This window comes from Prorops nasuta, unplaced genomic scaffold, assembly GCF_024137725.1.
Source record: "Prorops nasuta isolate Cenicafe-Biocafe unplaced genomic scaffold, Cenicafe_Pnas_1.2 PNAS00006, whole genome shotgun sequence".
Lineage (NCBI taxonomy): Eukaryota > Metazoa > Arthropoda > Insecta > Hymenoptera > Bethylidae > Prorops > Prorops nasuta.
The window spans coordinates 3,477,734-3,503,823 of NW_027116803.1; the positions used below are offsets into that span (position 1 = coordinate 3,477,734).

The 26,090-nt window shown below is 37.9% G+C and overlaps 2 protein-coding genes across 3 annotated transcripts; one reads left to right on the plus strand and one right to left on the minus strand.

Moving 5' to 3' along the window:
* The first annotated feature begins 499 nt into the window (after positions 1-499).
* LOC136774540 (trehalase-like) lies at positions 500-23,999 on the plus strand. The gene is made up of 10 exons (XM_066728912.1): positions 500-1,041; positions 12,279-12,395; positions 13,593-13,894; positions 13,976-14,154; positions 15,295-15,476; positions 16,403-16,646; positions 17,925-18,165; positions 18,243-18,442; positions 22,238-22,405; positions 23,423-23,999. Exons 1-9 carry the CDS (start codon positions 929-931, stop codon positions 22,400-22,402), a joined length of 1,743 nt encoding a protein of 580 aa, XP_066585009.1. The 5' UTR covers positions 500-928; the 3' UTR covers positions 22,403-22,405; positions 23,423-23,999.
* Positions 24,000-24,869: 870 nt separating this feature from the next.
* Positions 24,870-26,054, minus strand: B9d1 (B9 domain-containing protein 1). Of its 2 annotated transcripts, XM_066728914.1 has the most exons (6): positions 25,971-26,054; positions 25,755-25,889; positions 25,567-25,678; positions 25,398-25,506; positions 25,188-25,306; positions 24,870-25,031 (listed from the first exon to the last, which is right to left on the minus strand). In XM_066728914.1, exons 2-6 carry the CDS (start codon positions 25,878-25,880, stop codon positions 24,928-24,930), a joined length of 570 nt encoding a protein of 189 aa, XP_066585011.1. In that variant the 5' UTR covers positions 25,881-25,889; positions 25,971-26,054; the 3' UTR covers positions 24,870-24,927. The 2 variants fall into 2 exon arrangements, with proteins under 2 accessions (XP_066585011.1, XP_066585010.1); XM_066728913.1 differs by lacking the exon at positions 25,971-26,054 and having other exon boundaries at positions 25,755-25,964.
* Between the last annotated feature and the right edge of the window lie 36 nt (positions 26,055-26,090).

The window sequence follows — 26,090 nt, forward strand, 5'->3', positions numbered from 1 at the left end:
CACAGTATCATAAGAATCAGTGTGATTATTCAACTGATTTCTATAACCAATTTAATTATAACGACCTATTCGTTATATCAATACAATATACCTTGCAAATATAACAATTAAAATTAATATTGATAATGAAAATTGTTTCCATAACAACATTTGTTAACATATATTACGAACAAATTGTTTTCAACTCCAATCTTCCACTGATTAACTTAATAAAAATTACCGTTAACTTCGTATATCAACGTATCGCAAGGATATCGAAGTAATTTTTCGTTCCGAACGACAGATTTCGAAGAACTATAGAGAAAACAATAGCGCGTATAGTTAGGAGAAACGATAAGGTGTTAAGTAATATAGTAATTACGTGTACATCGATAATTTTTTCGCTTATCGAACGACGCGTTCATTTAAAGAGTTCATTTAAAGAATAAGGGAAGGAGAGATAGGTATAGGAGTGTGAGTAGATAGAGTGGAGACAGGCGCGGCACAAATAAGCGGTGTAGGCGTTTCGGCACTTGACGTCCTTAAATACGATAAGGTTTGGAATTTGCATGGGACCGGGCATGAGGCTAATCAGCAGCCAATCAGTGTGGCCGGTCGTTGCACGTTATCAGTTTGGAACGCAATATAACTGATGGTCGAGTCCTGGGGGAGCTAGAAGCGTCGTCGACGACGGGATTCGACGATGCGCGCATAACTTTGTCGAGATATTATCTGGGAGACTTAGCATTGGCGTGCTTGCGATCGGCGTCCTTTTGGAGCAAAGCCTGTCATAAAGCGGTGGCCAAGTGTCAGAGGCCGCAAGAGCCAAGTGTAATCGTTCCCACTGCCAGTTATCCGGGAGCTGCTCACTACACGATTATACCGCTGCTGCACGGTCACTTCATCAATCGACCATCGCGAACTTCGCATCGTGCACTTTAGTACACATATGGCAGCTGCAACTGTTTTCGTGGCGCTGGCCACTCTGGTGATAGCCGCGCAAACCTTCGTCATCAAACGCCAGGCTACAGAACAACTTGGCTCCTCCGATAATTGCTTCAGGTTAGTGTCCTCTTTCCTAATTATTGTACGCTTTATAGAGCTGAGATGCGTTATATACTTTTTCCTCTCTTCGCGAGACTCCTCCTCTCCTCCTCCTTCCTTCCTCTCAGTCGCTCCGAGCAACAATAAACCCGACAAGAAAATGCTTTCACTCTCTAGGTTCATTCCCATCCTTCCCCCCCCCCCCCCCCTCCTCCTCCTGCACTATTGACCTTTTCCAGATAGGATTTTGCACTTCCGCGATATCACTCGAGTTAATTATAGCTTAGTTAATTGTGCTGATAATGACCGTTCAGTTTGCGCCGTTGCTTCGATATATAGTCGTTTATAATATATGCTTCCATGTACAAGACAGTGTTTGGCCTACACTATGTATATATTATATTGTCCATTTGCAGAAAGCACGTGCTCGTGCCGTTTCACGCTCCTACACTCAAATGACAAATCCATGTAACCGCGAGCAGATTGCCAATGGCATTTCGAAGAGCCCCGCCTGGCCAAATGAATGAGTCGTATTATTTATACTTCGATTCCAACTAGACAGGTTAATCGAAATTTCGACATTCCGTGTTTACATTACTCGGATCAATGGAAAATTGAATTTCGATAACTGTATAATGATAGATACTGCCTCGATTCAAACTCTATTTACCAACGCTCGACAGAAATTACCTACATCAACGTACACCATTTCGCATAATTATAATTATATATACATATATACAATATATATAGTTTGGCAATTGTCTCGTCGAAGATTAAAAGTACGATAACGAGCTTTTATAATTATGAATCTGGGAGGCTGTGTGAATTGTTATTGTATTTATTATTGATATTGCGCCACTCTCTCGGCGAGTAGTTTAATTGGTTCGATCGATAGATTCTCTACCAGATATCAACGATGATGTTCCACTGACACTAAATATTCCCGCGGACCTTGAGATAAGCGCCGTCATTATCTAATAGCTTCCTGAAATCGGACGATGGATCGAGCAGAATTTTTGCAACACGTGATTTAATGTTTTGGCGAACGTTTAAGAAAGCTTTTGTCGGAAAAGCAGATTCGAAAAATGCTATTTTGGATATGGTCCAGAAGCGGAAGAAACGTAAGCTTGGCAAACCGAAGCGCGACAGCTTTGTTACTTAGCGAGCAGCTTTTCGAGGGGTAAAAGAGGTAAGGGCTGTTTTAGCTCTCTGCAAAGCCTTTGATCATTGGGGAGTGGTCGAAAACATTCGTATTCCTTTCGCATCTAACGGTAAGTCGCTTTCGATAAAGCCACTTTGCCAATTGTCGAGGAATTCTTTCTCCTCGTCTGCTGTGCTTTGCTCGCTCCCTAAACTCTCTCACTGCTGCTTTCTTCGATCCCTCTGTGGTCCCGATAGATTATCGGTCCATCTTGTTTAACGCATGCGTTTGCAATTTTCTTCAATTCAACACCACGAGGGATTTCTCTAAGTAACACCTGATCCAACCGGCTTCACCTTTTCGTTACATGGCGAGGGATCTCTCTCGCCTCTTCATTATTCTTTCTTCTTCTCTTCATCTTATTATATCGCATTATATATATATATATATATATAGTCATCGCTAGAATTCCGCATTCTTCCGAGAAAACATAATCATTGGATTATTACGTTAGGCGGTACAATTCGGATAAGATAGAAACACTATACGTCGTTATTGCTTTTATCACGATTCGATAGTGCGTTATCAATATATAGTGTTATCATTTATCGCCGAGGACGTTGAGGCTACACAGAATATTTCAAAGCTTGTATACGTCGATGATTTGAAAGATAACACTCGTTGGTTCGTAGTCATACGACAAATGTTTTTGACCTCTCACTTTGGATCAAAGGGAAATGTCAATTATGTCCATATTACTACTCGGCTTTATTTGACAAAAATTTGTACAGTCGCTTTGCGTTTAATTCCCTTTAAATAATTCCGTAATAGGACACACCACACACACACAGTTTTCGGTACCATAAAACCAACGTAAAACGTAATCATTCATTTGTGATCAGGCACGTATGGTATATATGTAAAGATACGATTGGTATTCCCGATGATACAGCAGTTAATGATGTAACAATTATTCCGCATACTTGATTGTAAATCACTATTGTTAATAATACATCCGCAGGCATCGAGAGAGTGCAGCAGTCCTTGGAACTGTCGGTCTTTAAAAGCTTTTAGACTATATGCTACGACCATCTGCCATCAAGAGTTATGTTTTCAAGTACGATCGGACAGAATCTGGGTATACGTACTTGTCGTCAGACGGTTGCTGCCATGTTGGATATCGGATCTTTCGAGATACTCTCTGCAAGAACTCGTACTCGGCCTTAACGATTTTTAGGCGTTTCTCGGACGTTAGGCCCGTACTCGCGATACACCGTGGCTCCATTGAGAATCGCTGCTGGGGTCATCAAACTTTTAGTGGATGGCGCAAAGTTTTTGCCACGGCAAAAATGATGATGGGAAAACGAAAGCGCGATAGAGTGCTCGTGAATGAGCAGTTTTTTTTTTGCAAGGGAAAGAAGCAGGTTGGAAAAACTAAAATGCCCACTCGTCTTTTAAGAGAGGGGAAAACCTGGTAGAAAAAGAATATCCGAGCTTCATCCTTGACAGCTCGTTTTTCTTTCTCGTTAAAAGGATGATCATTTGGGGATACTGATTAGTCGATGAATTATATGACTCTTTGGTTAAACGTGAGAAGATGATCGTTTGGCAAATGTGTTCTACTAATGAGGCGGATACCTAATTTCGTAACGTACCGAAAATTTTATCGATACTTTTTCAACTGTCGGACGGAAATTCTAAGATACGGTAAATCTTGGAAATCTTATAATTTTATCCAATCGAATTGCTGCCTATGATTCATTTCTCAAGCGTAGCCTTCGAGCGGAACGATTGCACTTATATTGAATTTATCTACGCTCAGTGAGGCGAGATAGGCAAAATCGATTATCTCAAACTTTGATAAAATCCTCACGTGAGATTCTTCTTTTGTCTCTTATATATATATATATATATATATATATATATATATAGAAAAAATAATCAAATATTCCACAGGGAGTCTATGAGCGCTAGAGAGCTGAAAGTATCTTTCATCCATCAAAATTTTTCTCGATCGATCGTTCACGAGACTCGAGATACACCGCGTTTTATTCCAATAATAACTTAACTAGAACAATAAAAATACATAGATCTGGGTAAAGAAGCGCTCTTAAATAAGTTTCTCCACTTTTACTCCATAAATTAATTGCAAGAGTTTTAACTCTTTCTTCTTCTTCTTCTTTTCGCTTCTCGAACAAATTAATTTTCTCGATTACTGTCACTTGTATTAATTACGGGAAGTATTATGGAAGCAGCTCACTGTATAGTTTGTCAAAGGATATCTCGCATAACGAAAATATTTGGTCACAAAGTTGAGCAGCTGGAGCCGCTCGAGCGGAACGCTCAATTATTCTTGGCATGAAGAATTACGTTTGAGATGATGGGTAAACGCTGTGGGGTTGGTTGAAACGAGAAGAATGATCAACTGTGATGGTGGAAGAATTGATTACGTAGCTCAATTAAAAGGAGGCACTCTTTTAAAAAGCTTCGGGGTTTATTGGCTGGCTGGAAGTTTGTTGGAGGGATCCGGGAATATAAGCAACGAAGGGAAGATCGCGTGCACTCGCTACCACGCCAGTCAAAAGTTTTCCGCGTTGACAGAGGGCCAAGCTCGATTCGCTCGCTGGGTATAATGTCTCCATAAAGACAGGCTTTACGAGGATGGTGAAAGCTGCCTCGTCGATGGCCACTAAATTTTCAACGAGGGAGAAAAATTCCCAAAAACACCGCCAAAACTGTTTATCTTTTACGTTTTTGCAGCCTTCTTAAGCTCGTTTAATAAAATATTCATCCGGGAATAGAAGGATTTTTAAAAAATCCTATATTTACCTTTTATTGCTCTTTCGAGATGTAACAATTTTTTACAAAGCTTTTGGCATTGGCGGCAATCCGATTGCTTTAGCTGCGATTGACTCGTGAAGCTTTCAACCCTGCAGACTTCCACTGGCTATTCGAGACAACTCGAGTCGAAATACTTTATGGAGATAAGCCATTGGACTATATACATATATGCTGCTTCGAAGAAATCTCTGATTCATTCATGAAAGCTACTTTTTCGATCGTTCTTGTACTTGGATAAAGTCGAATCTGTTTTGATATAGTGGTAATATTTATAAGTAGAAAGTCTAGATTCTCTTGGTACGCTCTCGTTGAAGAATAATACACTCGAAATGGATTATATATGGGAGATCTGGTACAAAGCACAGACACATATGCTTTCGTATAATGGAAAATTAAGATAATTTGCAAGGAATCTTTGAAGAACGAGCTGAATAAATTGACTGATAGAGGGTATGAAATAGACTTGGCACGATTTGGTCTATCTAATGGGTTTCTGGACAAAGCTCAATAGCCGTTTTAGAGGAAGGCTTTAAAGCTTCGGCCACTAATCACGGGGCAATAGAATTGAGCCCGTAATGGCTCAGAAGTGTTTGCTGTCAATTTATCAGCTTGACGACTATTTCGCAAAGCGAACACGAGCAAATCCATAAGTCAAGGAACATCGATGGATTTGATAATTAATTAAACCCTGATGGTAAAGTTACATGAGATATAAATCTTTGCCGACCCGCTTCATCGTGTTTGCAAGATCGGCAATTAAGCTTTGGCGAATGTATAAAAAGTTGGTGTGCATGCACGCATACATGGAAGAAACACATCGCTTTAAGAAGAAGGCTCTACTAGACACGTATAAAGAAGAGATGAAATAATGGGAATATAACAAAGAACACAAAAGAATGTAGGTCAGAGCACACGTTAGAGAATGCTTTTTTGAAAAGAACGGGAATCGGTGCTTTGACCTAATTTTTTATTTTTATAAATTACTCTGTACCTTTCCACCAATCCTCGTGTACCAATAGACATTATTAATAAGCGCAATTGTCAGGCTTCTCGTTATCTTACGACGGCACCATATATACGAAGCGACAATTCAATGATGTAATACACGTTCTTTCTAAGAACAATATACGCGATGATTCACACCACGCTCCTTTCAGTCAATGAATTTCATTTTGCTTTTATAAACGATAAAATTCTATTTAAAAAACGTCTCTTTTATATAACGGTGTTTTATTATAAAACGTGTATGCCGAAAGAGTTTTTTATTTCGTAAATAGTAATTAATTTTTCTATCGGTACAATCAAGCGAGCGAGAGTAGTTTTCCATCGCGAAAATGAAAACCAGTATAACATGCATTCGTTGATGCATCATTGTGTGGAATAATATGTGCTGAAAATGTTACAGAGAGATATTACTGTGTATTTTTCAATTCATCACTTTCATAAGAAATTTATATCTGCGAATTAGTTTTTGCATGGCTCGTTAGAAAAATTGGTTACATTACAGAAGGAATAGCATTGAAAGAAATGAAATGATAAATGGTGGCATTCTTTTATAAGGGAATTTTGTGCCAAACGGAACATTGTTCCACTTGTGTCAGCCAACTCTCGAGCCATTCTTCTTTTCGGTATCTGAAATTTAATCGCAACATCCAATATTAAATCAAACTGTTGTGTATATATATGTACGCCACAATGCAATATAATTATTATACATCTGTATAATGGCACATGTACTGCACATGTCGTTGATAAAAATATCGTTAACGCGGCCTATATTTACTTTACCTCCAATCGCTCATGTATTCTAATTTATCAATTATTTATCAAAAATTTGCATATATGTTTACCTACCGGCTGCCTACCTGGATAAGCCGAATTACAAGAAAGAAAAGACAAGAAAAAACACATTCTCGCAGTTATCTTATAAAGCAACTTGTTTGTTACGTTCCAGTAAACTAATCAATAATAATAATTTCAACTTCTCAGTATCCGGTTTAAATGTTAAATATTCAAATGGTAATGACAAATTGTTCCAATTATTTAGAGTTACTTGGTACAATAATAGAGTCTACATAGGCGAGAGTCACTGATAGTTGCACTTGTAAATACTGTCAATTATTTCGACATTGCGGACCACTTTATAGTTGATGGAAAACGTGTACGTGTAGCAAGAACTATTAATAGATTTACTTTGGAATGTATGGTATTTCGCATTTCGAAATGGGCCCTTCTGTTTCACTAGCACAACGCTAATGGTTGTGATTGCTCGCTCATCGGATGAAAGTATGCACCTTCAATTTGTATCTCTAACTCAGTTTAATTCCGTGATCATTAGAATAGCACATTGCAATTATATACACGTATTGCCAGAAATTAGTGAGCTACCAATTTTTACTTTGTATACAAAAAAAAATCAATCTAACAAGCTCCGAAATCGAATTAAATTATTATAAATTTATTTTTTGCGTTGCCTCGGATGAATAACACATTTCTGGAGGTAAAGGGATTGGGTTCTATTCGGGGTTGAAAAAAAAGTAAGATTTATTGAATACATCCAGTTAACAAAAAAGAACTGTAGACATCTCAACATCATCCTCCAATGCGCAAAGAAGGTCGAGTATACTTTTACTGGTGCGAGTGGGAAGATGGAAAATGAACTAGGAAAAAAAAGAAAACAAAGAGATAGCCGACCACGATTTGCCCCCTCAATTGACCCGTTAAACCTCGGAATACTTCAATCTCAAATAAACTCGCAGTCAGAGATATGCCAGGGATGAAAGGTCGCATTACTTCAGCCCAAGCACTAATCAAATTCTCTTCGCACTTTATAAATCTATCAAAATGCGTTGCATGAAATTCAGATTGTAGTATATTTCACTGCGAGTGCAGGAAGTATCGTTCAGATCAACGAAAGATATTTATGCGTAGATTTGCATTGCATGGGCTCCGAATTTCACTATTCCAACCAGAATCTACAATCGTGCGATCGATGTTTGACAAAATCGCTCAGGAATGGTCGGTCGTAAACAAGGGTTCTAATGGCATTGAAAAGAAAGCTGAGGGTTTTGCGGGAATCGTCAGCAATTCATCCTTATTGAGTTTTAAGATAATAATAATAATAGTTGTATCTATGTGCGAGACGAATGTTTGCACATAATTAATTAATCGAAGCTGTGAAATTATCGGTAATTCGAGTGGAAAACTCGGAGGGAAATAAGTCTATGGAGAGGAAGAATCTTAGTGTACGAATAAGGAGGGAGGGAAGCTTTACGATATCGTTCAGGACCTCGAAGTGTGTCCGAGCTTTGTGTTCGACCATTGCAGAGCATTGCAGACCATTGCTGTCTTATTAAAGTGTTCATTGTCCTTTACGACACGGTAAGGCATGGTAAGACACGACTGTTCCCTTGTCTTTGATATTCGACAGTTTAGCTGCTAGGTACATAATACTCTTACCAGATAAATCCCTGATGTCCGAGCTTATTGTCCATTTCTCACCATAGTTTCATTGTAAACCCGAAAGTTTCATTTTAACGCAATATTATTAGCTTTAAATCGCTTTATTCCAATATATATTTCTCTAGAAAATTGTTGCCACAAAACGCTGCAAAGTTTATTCAGATAAATGAATAAAATTTTCGAAGAATAATGGTGCCCCTTATATTACACGATTTATGAGGGAAACGACTAATCTTAAAATGCGAGCAAAGGGATCAACTATTGGTGTATTTGTGTTAAAATAAAACTTTTGGATTCGCAGTGTTCCCTTTATAGATAACAAACGAGCTGATTTCTCTGAAACCTTCTGATTCATTATATTTTCGCATATCTCTTTTCGTGATTCATCATTCGACAGGAACACTAAAACAAACTATTTTTCGTGGAAGCTAATCGTGTCTATGACGCTATAAAAGTTTTGCGTTTGTAAAAATGACACTTTTATATATTGGTACGTGGGTGTGGCGCGAGGCACCGTACAAATGTGTAGGTACAAAGGCAAATAGTGAAAAGTAGTGAATAGTAGTGATAACGTCGGACCAACGCGGTGATTAATATTTCCAGTGATCGAAATCTGACTCAATAGCAGAATGTGATAGAGATATTATCGTTTCTCTTCCCGGTAGGGGGAGTTTTAAAGGTGTGTCTTCGTACAACCTGGGGCTTATGATAGTTCTATAATGGACTTGACAATGTAGGAACTTCATCGACCATAACTGATGCCTCACTAGGATTAACCTGTTTTACGAGGCTTTATCGATGCAATATCTTTAGAACTGAATGAAACCCTTGATTGATGCACCAATGGTGGCAAACTATTAAGGAAATTTAAACTAGATTTATGATGGCATGAAACAATGCTTTATTGCTTAATCTCATTTCATTGCCTATGTATATGCATATATATTCACAACCCTCTCAGAATATATGGTTATAGATTCTTTAATCGCAGCTGAGACTCATTAAGCAGTATAGGTATATATATATATATATACACTTACCCATTTGCCTAATCGTGTTAAAAAGTTACTTCACTATTTTAAACCTTAACTACTCGACAACTTCATAAGCTACCAAAAGCTCATCTCTAAATAATCATGAAATATGTTGCTATTGGTGCAAAAAAAATTCAAAGTACTTGCGAAGCTATAAAAGCAGTAGACAGCAAATCTGGAACTTTTCCGATACGATATTCGAAAACTGAGTAAAAGCTGTAAGTAGAACATCCGCTTTGCGGATCAACTCTGGTCGAACAATTTTATAGTTCTTCCACGAGATCGTGGAACAATTTCGTTTGCTTAGCATGTAGATATTCCAGCAAGCAAGCAAGCTCTACTCCTGTAAACATAATTATGAGGGGAAAAGTTGACAGGCTCATTTGAATAGCGAGGCCGAATCACCGGGAGCTAACGGATTTCTCATGTAGCATAATGAAGCGACGTCTTTACGGTTAAGCTCTGCTCTAAAGATAAAACTGTCTCTATACGAACAGGTGCCCAAAACAATTTTCGCTATGACGACAGTAATACTTCTCGATAGTGCCGCATGTAACCACCAGACACAGATGGGGAGTTTAATGCTCCCATGAACATTTTCAGCAAGCCATTCCTCGGTTTTTAGTGGCGTTAGCATTCAGCACTCTAACCGAGTCATAAGAAATTCATCCTCCAGCGTGTACTAAACCCTTGCACATTTCCAGTAACCACGAATTACGACGTTCGCCATAGCGATTTACCTGGAAGCCGACTCGAACTAATTAACCAACTAAAGACCCTGAAATCTCTTAAAAATTGCGCTTGTTTCCAACTTTTATTAGAAAGTGCCGGTGAGAAAAATTCTGCTCTGGGAGACTACACACACATATATATATATATAGGCGGAAGAAACGGGGATAGGGCGGTAAGTATCTCGAAGTAATTTTGTGAAAAACTGAGGGAAGGAAAAGATTTATCGTAAGTATCTTTCACGCTTATTTTATAGATCATCTTGATGTAATCTTAACTGCAATCTCAAGTTTTCCTTCTCGACCGGGCTAATTTGCATTTGTGCTTAAAAACGCGGATTTTTATTCATAAACTACGTACCCGGCAGAATTTTACGCGAAGGGCAAGAATATTTTAAATTCTCTTCACGATTTTTATGGCACAGATATCCTGGTACTTTTGACAGTATAAACCTTGGCGCTTTGTATATAATCTTCGATAAAGGCAGTGGTATCCGTAATAATAATCACAGCCTCAACGTCCGGGATAATATTACCTTGTATGCACAGCGCCCACGTTCACCACATTCGATTACTATGCAGCTTATTTTCCATTGGGAATGCAAATTTATTATAGTCCGACAGAAATCGGGCTCTGATTGCCCAGTGCGAACGCGCGCGGATCTCCCGTGTTTGCCGAGTTCTTGTGAAATCATGATAAGCCAGACAGATCATTCAGCAGTTTATACAGTATATTATACTATACACAGTAGGGTTGGAAGGCGCAAGGTATCCGTTAAACGGAATACAAATGGACGGATGTGAGATATGATAGTAATCTTAAGCCAGCTTGAACATAAAACCGTTGAAAACAGCAAAGGATATCGCGCGCGCGATACAGATACAGAAGAAATTCTGAGAGGAGTGTGAAATCAAGGCCCGAAAGGAGACCGAGCGAACTATCTGCTTTCGTGATTTTACTTCTGACATGGCAGAGATAAGAAAATAAAATTTAAGAATCAGTCGGAACACTGGAAGCTCACTTTGCTCGCCATAACTTTCCATGACGTAATTCCGTTGGGAATGAAAACGAGAGAAAATACTTTCGGTTGGTGAAGCTTTAAAACTTACAATTCCTTATTCTATAAATAAATCAAGTAAATTTAGCGAAGGTAACTGTTAAGATTAAATAAGGCTACATTGTATCGCGACAGCTTGAATATGCTAAATGGAAAATCGATAAAAGTTTTTCACTTTGATAAATTTAGTGCTATCTCCAGAAAATGAAAAAACCTTCATTGCGAGTGTTCGCAAAAAAATTAGTCAAACTACATTAGAAAAACTTCATATCCGGTTTATCGATTCGTCTTATAAAAAAGAGGCGAATGTGGGAAGGTCAATAAAAAAAACTTTTATCCATAATAATGTGTTCATTAAGGTAATAAACTTCATTATTAAAATCCAATCAGCAATCAGTTTTATAGAGCTGACCAGTAAATTCTTATCAATCGCTTATTACTACACAATTATTATTCAATGTATATAATAATTATATAACACATAAGTAATCATTTTGTAAATACTAACATGATTATTGTTACGGAATAAACTGATTTCATCAATTTTCAAATGATTGACTCGTCATATATAATCATATGCAGCTGTGTATACTATATTCTACCAAATTTAAATTCTCAGTGCAATTAACATAATTACTGTAATCAAGAAAATTTTATAGTGAAAGTACGAAGGTATTTCAGTAAATATAAAATATGATTGATTGTTTCTACTCGATGCATCATATTTAGTTACACAATAAAATATATACTTTATCGTTCGAATGAAAAAAATTATTAAATAATTACAAACCATTCGCAAAATTTAGAAAAGTATTTATGGTTAAACTCATTAAATTATAACAATTTAAAATGAATAAGACTATTATTAATTATATTACAAACGATTATATCTAGTGACGAGAAATTCGTTTCTCAGCAGTCTACAAAATTTCAGCCAATCTCCTTTTGATTCCACAAGATAATCTTTGTCTACTCTTTAACTTTTTAGTCCAATCTACTGCAGAGGAGACCTGCTTAAGACAGTTCAGCTAGCAGAAATCTTCAACGATAGCAAAACTTTCGTCGACCTTTATCAGTACAACGATCCGGAAATCACTCTTGCCAAGTAAGTAACCCTTCTCCTTTCTAATTTCCTAACGAGATATTTTCACCTTCAAAAATTACACGCTCAACTTGTTTCATTTAACCGAGGATTATGCTTGCTCTTCTTTACTTTGTACTCATACATTTAGCTTGATACGTATCTTGACAGACTGACGTATATATGTGCCAGCACGAGAGAATCGTATTGTATTAATAATTTTATTTTTGTTATATATCTACTTGAAAATTACACTTGAATTCGAGCATCCCATGAAATTCATGAACTCGACACGATGATAAATCTTCGACTGTGCACGACGTTAGCTGCACTCTGTAATTTTTTTTAAATTACAACACTTAACAATAACTGTTAAATTGTTCCTTTACAGTCCATTGTAAATTTTCAACAATTCTCTAGTAATAACCATTAAGTTGTACGTTTACAGTGCAATGTAAATTTACAACGACAGTCTCGAGCCGCTTTATAACCTACGACTGTTGTTGTTATTTTACAAACATTTTTTACAGTCCGTCATTTGCCAGCTGAAACTCAAGCTTCGTTTATTGACGATAAACATGAGATAAAGGGACACGTCCGAAAGCCAGTAAACTGAAGATCAGTATTTTAGATTTTTCTGGATCAGGCTGGACCATAGTATTCGTGTTCCAAAGGTGTAGCTATAACTCGCGATTGCTTTTACGCCTTGGCTATTTCATGTTTCGCTGTAACATTCAATGGGTTGCAATTCAGTATCGTGTATACACGTATATATACACTATTCTATATATCCAATGGGAATCAAGGTTTATCGAATAAAATGCATCAGGTAGCTCGAGATCGAGTGCCGCACGGGATCACAGGAGCAAGAGTGGCAGAGATGCATATCGTAAATCTTATGGGGCTGTCGCTATTGGGTTTAAGCTATTCACCAGCCTGTAACACGTATTATCTCAATCTGGGAAGTACGTTATTCCAACGGGCTACGAATTACCACCACCCACAGAGATCGACTTCGCTCATGAATTTCCTAAGCCGATCCGTGAACCAAATTCAATCTGTGTGCAATGTGCCGCTTTCCAAGCTGCTAAATTCACAGTCATGTTTCGTACTGCAGCGCGCTCCCTCAAAACAATACCGCTTTAATATTATCGCTGAACATCCACTAATTAATTGTACACAAAAACACACTCGTATAACAATTATTTTTCTTTCCGATAGTTTTCAGACGTTAATGCGAGAGACGAATAACAATCCGAATAGAACGCAAATTGCCAAATACGTGTCGGAGAACTTTGCGCAACAAGATGAGTTGATAAGTTACGATTTGCCAGATTGGCAGGAAAATCCTCCAATTTTGAAAAATATTCAGGATGTTAATTTTCGTCAGTGGGCAAAGGACTTGAATGCCATTTGGAGGACTTTGGCAAGGAAAATTCGTCCATCGGTTAAGGAAAATCCTCAGAGACATAGCATTATCTATGTGGAGAATGGATTTATAATACCTGGCGGTAGATTTAAAGGTAATTGCAATCTATTTTCATCGATTCATCTTTTTATCCTTGATTTAATTTTTCTTTTTTTCCTCGTTAAAAATTCAATAGAATTTTACTATTGGGACAGTTACTGGGTAATCGAGGGTTTGTTGCTGTGCAACATGCCTCAGACTGCCAAAGGCATGATCGACAATTTCATAAGCATGGTCGACAGATTTGGATTTATTCCTAATGGTGGAAGAGTGTACTATCTTATGAGAAGTCAACCACCCATGCTTATACCTATGGTAAGTAAATTTTTTTTATTATCTACTTTTAAGAAAGTTTCAAGTCACCTAATCCCTATACTTTAATTAGAGAGCGTAAACAGACTAATAAGAATTTACGAGAAAAAAGATATGGCTAAACTTTTTGAATACTATAAAATTTACGATACTTAAATATATATATATAAACAAGTAAAGTTTCCTAGTAGATACATGAACTAATTACTATAATTAGATAATGAAAAGCTACTGTTTAAGCGTTTTAGCAAGCAGCTCGTAAAATCATACTTAAGCAATTAAGCTCAATTGAAAAGCGAGGAAGAAAATATTGAATTTAAAAGGAACCAACGACCACGCGTTTCTTTAGTCATGAGAGTTGTTGTGCATTATAAATTTCTTATTGCTTTATGCAGCTGGCTACGAATAACTTTATCGCGAAGAATCGCGTTTCAAGGCAATCAGCGCAACTTCACAAATTCTCTGAATAAGTCCCGTTACAGAAGTTTGCCCTTCTTCTCTGAGAAGGAAGTTTCTGGGCAACCAAGATTTCTTACGGGAGTCTTCTGTTGTGCACGTGTGTACAATATATAAAATCTTCTCTGCAGTTTAGTTATCTAACGATATGAAAAACCTAGATTCATATACGCGTATAAACAACATTTCCTATCGTAAAGGAATTGGGTAGAACTCAGCTATGTTAAGAGAAAAAGCTATTTCTTCAAGTCGTTGTACAAATAGAAATTGAACTGGGGGAAAAATACAAAGCTTACATTTATATATATATATACCCACCGATATTTTATTTTAAATAAAATAAATCTAAACTCGGCGCATCACGATGTAAAATTTTTCATGTTTAAATATGCAATAGACGAAATGAGAAAATCTGAGACAAGCAAGAAAAGACAGACGGTACAAAAACTGTTGAATCCACTGCAGCATCAGCCTTACTCTCTACCGTTTCTCGTTTACGAAAATTCATCCAAAGCCAAGTTTATTAGTAAATATATATATAGGATCACCGAATTACCCCTTACTTCCTGCCGTTACCCGTTTCCCATTCCGTTTTTCCACCATCCCCACGCTACAATAAAAATACCGTTCATTGCACAATTATCACAGAGAATCTTTAAAGATAATAAGAAGGAATGTTATTATTAGGTTGATAAATATTTGGAGGCAACGAACGACCAGAAATATTTGTCATCCATCATTGCTACTTTGGACAAAGAATTCAGTTTCTGGCAGAACAATAAGACCGTGCGAGTTGAAAAGAATTGCAAAACTTATACACTGGCACGATATAGCGTAGACAGCTCTGGACCGCGTCCCGAAAGTTATCGGTAAGTTAGTTTTATTTCCATTCTCATAATATATATAGTGCTATATTAAAGTCGCATATAACCATACAAGGCGTTATTTCGATAGAAGCTTTTTTGAAACGGAAGAATGCGTATATATACACGTGAAATTAAATCGAGTGAGAGAAAAAATTTCATTAGCAAAGTGCTTAGTTAGCATTTTCTTTTTCATGTGAGTTTTCGATCAGCCTCGGCTAGCAAGAGGGTAGTAGGGTAAGGAGCTGTGACAAGATGGGTGAAAAATTGACGAAGCGATTCGTTACGAATTCTGTAAAGTTTTCTAGTTACAAGAAGGAAGCAAATTTAATCAATAAGTCTCAAGCGCGTGATAAACGACTCGATCTACTTACTATTTGAGTGTAATCGCGAATAAGACACGCCTCTGTTTGAAATTGTACAATCTCTATACAGAGATAAACCCCAAAAACTGTAAGCCTCCATTGCTTCAAATTATTGCTGAATAATATAATAGGTAACTCGAAAATTGACGTTGAATCAATACGAGAAATGCCTTCTATCGGAACAAAGCGGAAATTTAAATTCGAGCAGCACAGCGAAATTCTGATTCGATCAAATTTATTATACGAGGGAAACATCAGGTTGAATATATATCTACTTACTTTGACTGAGCTCAATCAGGCACTGCGACCTTGATGGATATCAAACAAAAGGTAGTCATTCCGGTTCCCGAGGGATTTCTGAATATCTCCCCACCACCCTCCTCTTCAACTTATATATATATATATCTATATCTGTAGCCATTTCAAGAACAATCAAATCAAAGGTTTTTTTTTTCAAGGATTTGGTTTATTCTCCCTAGTAAGGATGATTCGGTATTAAGTCGATCGTCGATAGGGGGCAGAGCTAATGAAACTGAAGGGAGTTGGCGTGTTTTCATTTCTTTTCAGAGAGGACTACACGTTGTCGCAGAAACTTCCCGAGGAACAACGCATACCTTTTTACAACGACATCATCGCCGCTGCAGAGAGTGGCTGGGATTTCTCTCACAGATGGTATAAAGTCAGCGGTGACGGCGAAATGAGTCTACTTAACATCTCTACGTCCTCCTTCATTCCAGTCGAACTTAACGCGATACTGCAAAGAAATGCAAGATTAATGTCACTATTTCACGCGCGCTTAGGAAATGTCGAGGTAAGTTCTGCAGCGACCCATTAGCATAATACTCTTCAAACTCCGTCGCTTTGGTATTATATGCGAAAAAAGCTTGAAAAATCTGGAGAAGAGGCCGCTTCTTGTAATAAGGACCCTCGTATTGTTTATCGAGGCAATCGTTTTCCGCGCGTGTGCGATGATACGATACGCAATAAATTAATACATAAAAACGGATCGTCTCGGAGGAGGAAGGACGTTCACGCGCGGAGCTTTTATAGTTTTATGCGGGATGACTGACCCTACTCCGTAGACCCCACTGGATTTTTTCATTTTTCAAATGTCGTCGACGTGACACACTTACGTCGCGCCATCCTTCAGAGTCGAAGCTCTGAAAAATATCAGAGCTCTGACTTGTCCGGCCGAGTAACGCTCCACGTAATATCGTATTGAGAAGAAGCGAACATTGAGCTGGTATAAGAAAAATCTTATTCGCGAATATATATCAGCCACGCGAAGTCTGATCGTCATCCTTATGTATATATATATATATATATATACACACTCGAGCAGATCGAATTTTAAGACTGCCGTGGGCGTCTAGCTGGCATAACGTATATACCAGGACTCTGCGCGAAATTCGTGTCTCTTTCGTTCATCGAGCGAAAGATGCTTCCCCGGATTTGCCGCAGTTGCATAAGTCGTTGCGTTAATTATATCGTTTGATAAATTGACCGAAATTCGCCGAACGTGACGATGCTTACGGACGACATTATTATTTCACTCGTTAATCCCCCTCCCAATCCGTAAATGCTCTTATGGCCACGAAACCTCGGATATATATATATACCACGACTGCAGGGCGCAGGCTTCGTTATTTTCGCTTATATATTATTACAGTTGGACGATTTGCCAGAGCTGAGAATCCTCGAGGAGAAATTTCAAGGGTACCGAATTGAAATGCTCCTCGGAGGGTACTTTTCTTTCCACTACGCGCAGCTCCACGCTCGTAACGTTTATTCGGAACTGGTAAACTTGCTACGATCTGTCAAATGAACAATCGTAAAGAGTCTTAGCAGCCCCTAAAAATTACTCACGTAAAATCTTCAATGTCGTAAACCGGAACTGTGCAATATTCAAGTGATGAATAAGTGCCTTGGAACTTGCCCAGTTTTCTCAGCATTACTTTTTCGAATGTCTTTTTAAACAGTTGTAAATTTGAGCCAATATCAGATACATCGCTCTTCGGGCACTCTTCTTTTCTTCTATATTTTTTTCGTCTTCGTTTTCATTTGACTTTTATCTTGTTTACGTTATCAGAAATCAAAATCCTACGAGAAAGTCGCACGGGATTATCAGATCGCGATCGATGAAGTTTTATGGAATGACGAGGAAGGAGCTTGGCTGGATTATGATATAAATACGAACCAAGGCCACAAATCATTTTATCCATCAAACGTAGCTCCTCTCTACACCATGAGTTATGATAAGTCGAAGGCGCCCTATTACGCCCGGAAAATTGTGGCTTATTTGAAGAACAACAAAATCGATACTTACTATGGTAAGGAAATTTGTAGGGGAGAGGCAGAGAGGGAATGATATTCAAGCATGTAATTTGACTGTGTTGTACTTTGATAGGTGGAACTCCTGCGTCCCTACTTCAGACTGGGGAGCAGTGGGATTACCCGAACGCATGGCCACCTCTTCAATCATTCGTGGTTGCTGGTCTGCATCAAACTGCTGATAAACAAGCCATCCAATTCAGCGAGGAACTTTGCGACAGGTGGCTAAAAGCCAACTATAAAGGTTACGTCGAGTACGACAAGATGTTCGAAAAGGTAAGTTTAATTGAGAAATTATACAACCTTTTTTATATTAACTCTCCTCTGGTATAATATTGGCTTTTTAAAACTAGCCTTGGAAAAAAGTCAGTTGCACGCTCGGCGTGTTTCATTCAAATTTAAAAGTGCAATATCACAGTAAAAGCTGCTGGGATATTGGTGCGTGTCAAGGTTTTTCAAAGCACGACTACTCTTTCGAGCGTAGAGTTACTTCGTAACTTTTAGCTGGAGGAAAAGTGGAAGCAGCGGTACATGCGTGTACGGATGATTTCAGCATCTAAAATGGGAGAAATTAAAGAACCAGACGAGTATTCGCAGGGGAGCTGCAGCCTTCTATGCAAGGAGGTAAACCAGGCTACAAAAATAATAACTGGTAAACCGTGGATTGGTATATGAATGGAGAATATGAAAAATATAAAATAAGAGTATTATTCTCTCTCTATCTCTGCGGGGTTGAATGATAAGTAGAGCAAAAGTGGATTTATCGAGTTTGGCAGAGTGATTCGCTTCTCTCTTGAAGAAGGAAAAGCAAATGAAATAAAAACAATTGGGATCTGCACCTAGTAAACTAAGTTTTATTGTACGCGCCTTCTCTAGACGTACTCCGATGCTACGGGAAATACAGTTATCTGTTTAAAAACATACCGTTTACCCGAGTGAAAGTTTTTTCTTTTCCAAAAGAATAAATTTGATATTCGAAAGTGGGAAAAGGTAAAGGGTCCATTACATTGACCAAACTCGGTTGATTTAATCGGAATTTCCTCGAAGCGTGCAACGTCAAGGGGAGTGCAGAAAGCGGAACAAAGCTTATCATCCGACAGGGGGGAAATTTTTCTACTATTCTCAGACCCTTACAGAGGCGCTTCGAAGCACTCGTATAGGGCGGACACGTGCGGATGTTTATCGGAGAATCTCTCGCGCGCGATATGGATAACGAAAGAAAAAAAAAAATGTAGAGAAAAATACATGCAGAGAGTCAAGAGGCATTAGTCATTCGAGATTCAAAAAGGAGCTTATAAATATAACCGTACGAGTCAAATTTCCCATGGCGATATTTCGGATGGTACAATCAAAATGATTTTCTACCACTTCAAAGGCCGGAAATGAGAATTACCCTGAAGGAATTGTCTCTTTGAATGGAAAATGAGTTTGCGAATATTATCAGCGTAGGTAAAGTGTTTGAGGAATATAAACGGAGCCTCGGGATCGGTGCGACAATCGAATGAACGAGAGATCAATTTTAATACTTGCGAGAAATGCTTTATGATGCTCGTTCGACTTTGACGTTAGCTCTTTTTCCGAGTTGGAGCGGCTGCAAGTGGCGGAACACGAAAATTCCTGGAGAAATATATCTATCGTGTTGAGAAGTGTGTGCCAAAGTAGCAAGGTGGAGGAAGAAATCACGGTACGTCATTTGTCATTGAGCTATGCATTTCCAGCAAGTCACGAACGACCATCACCCTTCTCTCTCTCTCTCTCTCTCTCTCTCTCTCTCTTGTTCGCTCTGCAACTTGCCTCTCGCTCTCACAGTGTTATCGGATAAAAAACTCGTCAGTTTGGATTACTCTCTTGGGCGACAAACCAAGTCTCCAAAAATTTCCTCTCATAAATCCAAGTTTAATTGTCTAACTAATTTTTGAATGGCGTGGAATATCCGTCAACGTGACACGCTCAACTATATATATATATATATATATATATATATATATATATATTCTTGAGAGTTGGAACTCTGAAAAATATCAGAGTTCTGACTTGTTCGAATAACAGTGAACGTGATATATAGTATTCGACTGATACAAGAGAAATCTTACGTTCAGCCGTAGCGTATATATAGTATATCACCCACGCACAGTCTGCTTCCACTTACCGCTTCTCTTTCGCAGTGTTATCGAATAAAAAACTCATCAGTTGGGATTATATGATCCCTTTGACGACAGAGGAGGAGCCTCCAAAAATGTCCCTTCATAAATCCAAGGTGAATTTCCTAGGGCATTTTTGAACGGTGGAATATCGTGGGAGGACGAGAATCGTGGAATTGCGTTCTATTGGCCAATTAGAATAATCGAGTTTCCTTTGAAAGTTCTCAGTGCACGCTGGAGACTGCGGCGTTCCAGCACTGTTCGGTCGGAACCAAATGGGCTATTAATTGCAGCAAATGTGAGGAAACGTCAATTTTAAGCGCGACATTATATTATTCTGAAGGGAAATTGAAGCTGTAACGAGCTCGGAAGTAAATTGATAGAGATCCCAGCTGATATTCGTTCGTTTGAAGAATGGCAGGAGCACTTGACGGGACAACGTAACGATATTCTTTGTCACCTTGAGAAACGTGAGAAGAGGAGGAATACTGGGAATATTCTAGCTGTGCCTGATTTACATCGAGCGATCGATCGATACCTCGAACGCTGAATATAGCTGTATATCTCTGTGCAGTATCGAATTTCCTTTCCGTTATTGTATCGAATTCAGAACGCGTAAAAGATGGAGGGTGGCTACCAAATGATTTTATTCAGACGTTAGTCAATTCTTCTGTACATCGGTGCGCGAACACAGCAGCATAATCTTTCCCCTTGAAACTGCTTGCAGTCTCTCAGCCAGGAGAATCGCCTTTGTAACAAAATCCATGAAAATAAAAATCCTATGAATTTATCGAAAAATGCATCGGAAAGGGGGTCTGTCGTGAATGGCGACGATTGGACGCCCTTTAAAATTCAGAATGATCGCTGTCGATGGCAGATATATATATAGTATATTATAAAATGAGTTATACGTGCCACTGGTCAACGTCCGACTGGATAATATATCGGAGGGTGTGTGGGGGCGGTCGTAATAGGAGAAATCACAAAGCAGGCATATTAAATCAATTGGGACGCTATTGGCCCATTCCAGTTCCGAATGCTCAAAATTCATTCGCCATATCCGTTATACATATAATACGGAAATAATGGAAAAGCGCTTAAGGAAACTGTGCTTTGCTGGAAGCAATAAAAAAATCTAAGAAGCAATTTCTCAGGATAAACGATCCTGCCATGGGGGAAAACGCTGCGAGCGATGCTCTAGACTCTAGAGTTTCGATCTGTGATTCCTTCTATTTTTACGATTACGAGGAATTGTCGCGTCAAAGGCCGATCCACTTTCAAAAATGGCCAAGCAAGAATCGTATAACTCCTTCCAGACGAGATTAAAAATCTCAAATGGCACTTCGTTAAAGAGTTAGCTGCTGCTTTCCATAAAGAGGCGCGATGAACTTTACGTCATCCGAAGAAACGAACGTCAACAGCTCGACGGTTAAATTCTCGCGCGTCAAAAAAACTCTCAAGATTCATCTTGATTGTTAATTCGTTGATCGAAAATTGCGAATTCTTCGATTCTTGTATTATAAACGAGGCGAGAAGTTCGTTACAGATGTGTCAAAAGAAAATAACGTAGTCGTTGGAGAAATGGAAAGGCATCAGCAGGAGAGATCGCGCGACGAAGGCTTCTATTTTTTTTCCGCGTAAATATAAGTGTCGCGGTGACGAATACTGTTATTACGACCAGCCGATCATTCGCGAATCGTCGAGTTTATTCGAGTCTCCAGATAGTTTCAAGTGGAATATCGAGTAAGGAAATTATATTGCCGCGCAAGACACTGTGTGTTCCGAGTCTGGTTTGCCTACGAAAATTAACTCTAGACGACGACAGGGAATCGCGCGCGGTGACGACTCTGAATGGATTAATTGCAACACGAAGAAGTCTCTCTTTGAGCCAGCTATACCTGATTACTGAGTAATTACCTTTTGATTGCAGTACTCGGCTATAGAACCTGGCCAGGCTGGCGGTGGTGGTGAATACCAAATTCAAACTGGCTTTGGATGGACCAACGGTGTTGTCTTAGGATTCTTTGAGCTTTGCACAAAAGCAACTTCCGGCGACACTGCTGTCCTCATCGAGGACAATGAAGTTGACAGATAAAAGGTGAGCTTACCTCTCTATCATCCCCTTGGTCACTCTGATTTTTCATTATCATTTTCAAACATTTCACTCTCCACTTTGCGTAATATCGACGTGTCCTTCGAGCTACCATGAAACCGTATGACAACTGGTATCGACTAGTCTTTTTCCTTAATTGCTTCCTCGACGCATTAAAGTGGATAGACAGGAGCGTGATCATGGTCCAACGGAAGAACACGAAAACACATAACCAGTCGACTCATTCTTTCTAACTTGTTTATAACTGTTACGTTGGTTATATGTGTGTGTGTGTGTGTGTGGGGGGGGGGGGGGTACAGCTATAGAATTCAATTTACGGTAGCTTTAATATTCCAATATTCCTGAAACGCCCGTGTTTTAACGATCCACTGGTGCAAAGAGTAACAGGTTTTAAGGATTTTTCCTCTTTAAAGAACTCTCACAATGAGGAAGCACGAAATGGACACGTGAGGTCCATCCGACGTGGTTCCACTTCCCGTTCAGATCGATTGCACTTGTGTAACAGCCTCGGTTTAATGGTTTTTAATTAAATATTTATTTAAGTTCGCGTAAAAAATACGCAGCAATTACTGTGAAACATAAATATATTCATTTTACATAAGTATTGCAATGCCAATTAAGGAATTGATTTTATTTCTTTCGTTTTATTGGAAAAACACAAGAAAAGTAATTAAACTCGAAATTCTCTTAATAATCCATAAAAAGGAATTGTTTCAAAAGTTTTACGCTTGGCCGAGATTTTTTAGGTGAAAAAATATTTACCGATAACAAGCAGGCCAATGATCAGACTGTAGAGAGCAAATAAATTTCGCTAATATTTGTGCACTGTGATTCGACGATTTTATTCGAAAATTAACTTGGTACAAACATGTGGGTGAATGAAAGAGAAGGATTTATTTATATAGCTGTCATGAAAAAGTCTATCTCTCAACATGGTCTATTCACTCGTTTTTATTCAATGGTATAAGAGCCGGCTAATTCTTTTAATGTTTTCCATTTCAGGTATCCTAAATGGTTTCCATCACTATTGGCAATGAATCTAGTCAATAACAGCAAATTGGAATACTATTATATACTATATGTGTGTGATACTGAAAAGTTTTATCACTATTTTATCTGACTGGATTTTAAACGAAATATGTAAGCTTTAACTAATCAATCGATCAGTTTTATTCGTGCTCTTTATTGTTTGATTTGTTAATATGTAATATTAAATTATAATAAAGTCCCTATCGAAATGCGAAGTAACTGCACTTCGTAATTGTTTAACATACTTTTCAGCAGTTCGTCAGTATTTGTTTTAAACGTACTATTGATAACATTTATGTAATATTCCATTCAGGTAATGGATAAATAATAAAATGGTAGAAATACAACACTGCAACAAACTGGTATTTGTTGCGACGATTTAAAAATAACGGTGCAGGTACTCCGTTGAATAGACGTAAAACGAAAGTCATATTTGTGCATTGTAAGATTTTTGCCAATCATTAGTATACAATGCTTGATAAAAAGAATAAATTAATGTATATGTATACTTATTTAAGACAATAATAAAGTTGATATATTTGTGCATAAATGTATGGTATAATAAAATTCGTATTTTTGCCTTCACGATGATTTATTAAAACGTTCTTGTAGATGCAAAAATTTATTTTCTTCACTTTATCGATCGCTTTACCTCTTCCGATATTGAAGAATACACTTGGAAAAGTTCTTCGAAGATGTCTCTGGATGGTCCTGACATGGACAGGCAGAAGGCACTTGTAACTCCTAGGTCATACTGAAAAACTTCACTAACGCATTCCGAAGTACTTACCATTCAACCATCGTGTATGTGCTGAGCTTCATCCTCGCTTATATTTTTGAAATATTGCACCTTCCAAAGTATAGCCTACAATATACACCAACAGAAGCTACGTATTAACATGAAAATAATAATACTTTCGGCGATTCTTTCGTACGACAATCTAAAGTTGGATCGTTAGTCTGTATCATTTGGGGAACTTAAAATTCCATATGTAGAAACTTCCAGACATAAAGGACCTTCGCTAGATTACTCTGGTTTTCGATAACTTTGAGAAGAATGTTATGCAAACAGAGAATCTCATTTGCACACTTATCGAAGGTTAAAATTTCCATCGATCGATAAGTTTAAAACTGATTTAAACATCCTGATACAGCTAATCATCTGATAACTTTATAAATTATCCTATCAACGTCGCATGAGATTTAACTTCATTTCGAAGATCAATCTCGCACGCATCTATATCCCCGATGGATTTAAACCCTACACTTTTGAATATCAAACTTCATAGCTTATGTGACATTTCAAGTCCAATAATTCCCTCTAATCACAATGTATTTTCCTCTTTTACCAGTTCTATTTATCGTAGTTAATTATTCCGGCACTGCTTTGTGTCTTCGAGATTCCCAAGATAATGCAAGATTATAAATGAAAGACACTTTATATTCAATTGTTGTTGATATACATATTATTATATACATTATTTATTCCGCTGCTCGCCATTGTTGTATCCAAGCTTGAAAAAGTCTTTCAGAACAATGTTGAACGTGATGGTAACGATTCCCTGCACTTTCATGCGCGTGACTGAAATGTTAGTAAGGTATTGTCATTTCAATTAATGCACTTGCGAAATAAAATTATTGCAAGCGTATTTACTGGAAATACGCTATTTTTTACTAAGCGACACTACAGCGTTTTCTACTTAATTTCACCATTACGCAATAATTAATAAGTTCTTACGTTCCCTTCCTCCACCAGATGCTAAAATAGTAGGGTCTATTAATTCCGGCCTCCGACCCGTTAACCAAGCTGCAAAATGCTGAAACCTAGATGAGGACTCTGGCACGTACACGGAAACTCTGTAAAATTATTATTTCCACTTATTTATAGTTATATGATATTATTTCATATTTTTATTCAAAGTTAAAATTTATGTTCGCGCTAAATCACCTTTTTTCGTGATGACCGGTATACAAAGGTAAATGGCAAACTCCGTATCCTATTATTACATCGTGTCCGAAAAAGTCAAGTCCATAAATGGACATAATAAGTTGAGGCCCTGAAAGAGACTAGATATAATTAATTTCAGAGAGGATAATACTATTACTCATCAACTTACAGCCGTATGGATTTGTACTCTTGAACGTTATTTCCAACGGGAAATTCCAAACGATAAGATTTCTAGGATCTCTAGTACGTTTACACATTTGAGTTAAACCTTCTTCGATACCCTGATAATTTAAATGATGTTAAAACATTTTATGACGAAACCACGTGTCGATGTTGTCATGCTTATAGCCTACTTACCGATACAATACTCCATTCAGGTCCAAAATGAAAACCGTATTTACAATAAACATTATTCGCATCGTAAAACTCTGCATGTTCGATTGATCCAGTGACAGATAAGACAAATTCACCTTCTAGAGACATTTCAATGAACTTTTAAAAAGACTTATAACTACTACTAGGTTAAATGGTTTCATGTGTAAAAACGTAAAAAGTCACAGTGCATGGCATTACATTGTTTGGAGTAGAGTAGTAAGCATCGTTGTCATGGCAATGACGCGTGCGTCCTAGGAAACATGGCGCGGGGATAAGAAATAATCATCATATTCGTTTCAGTCAGGGATACAATTTCAA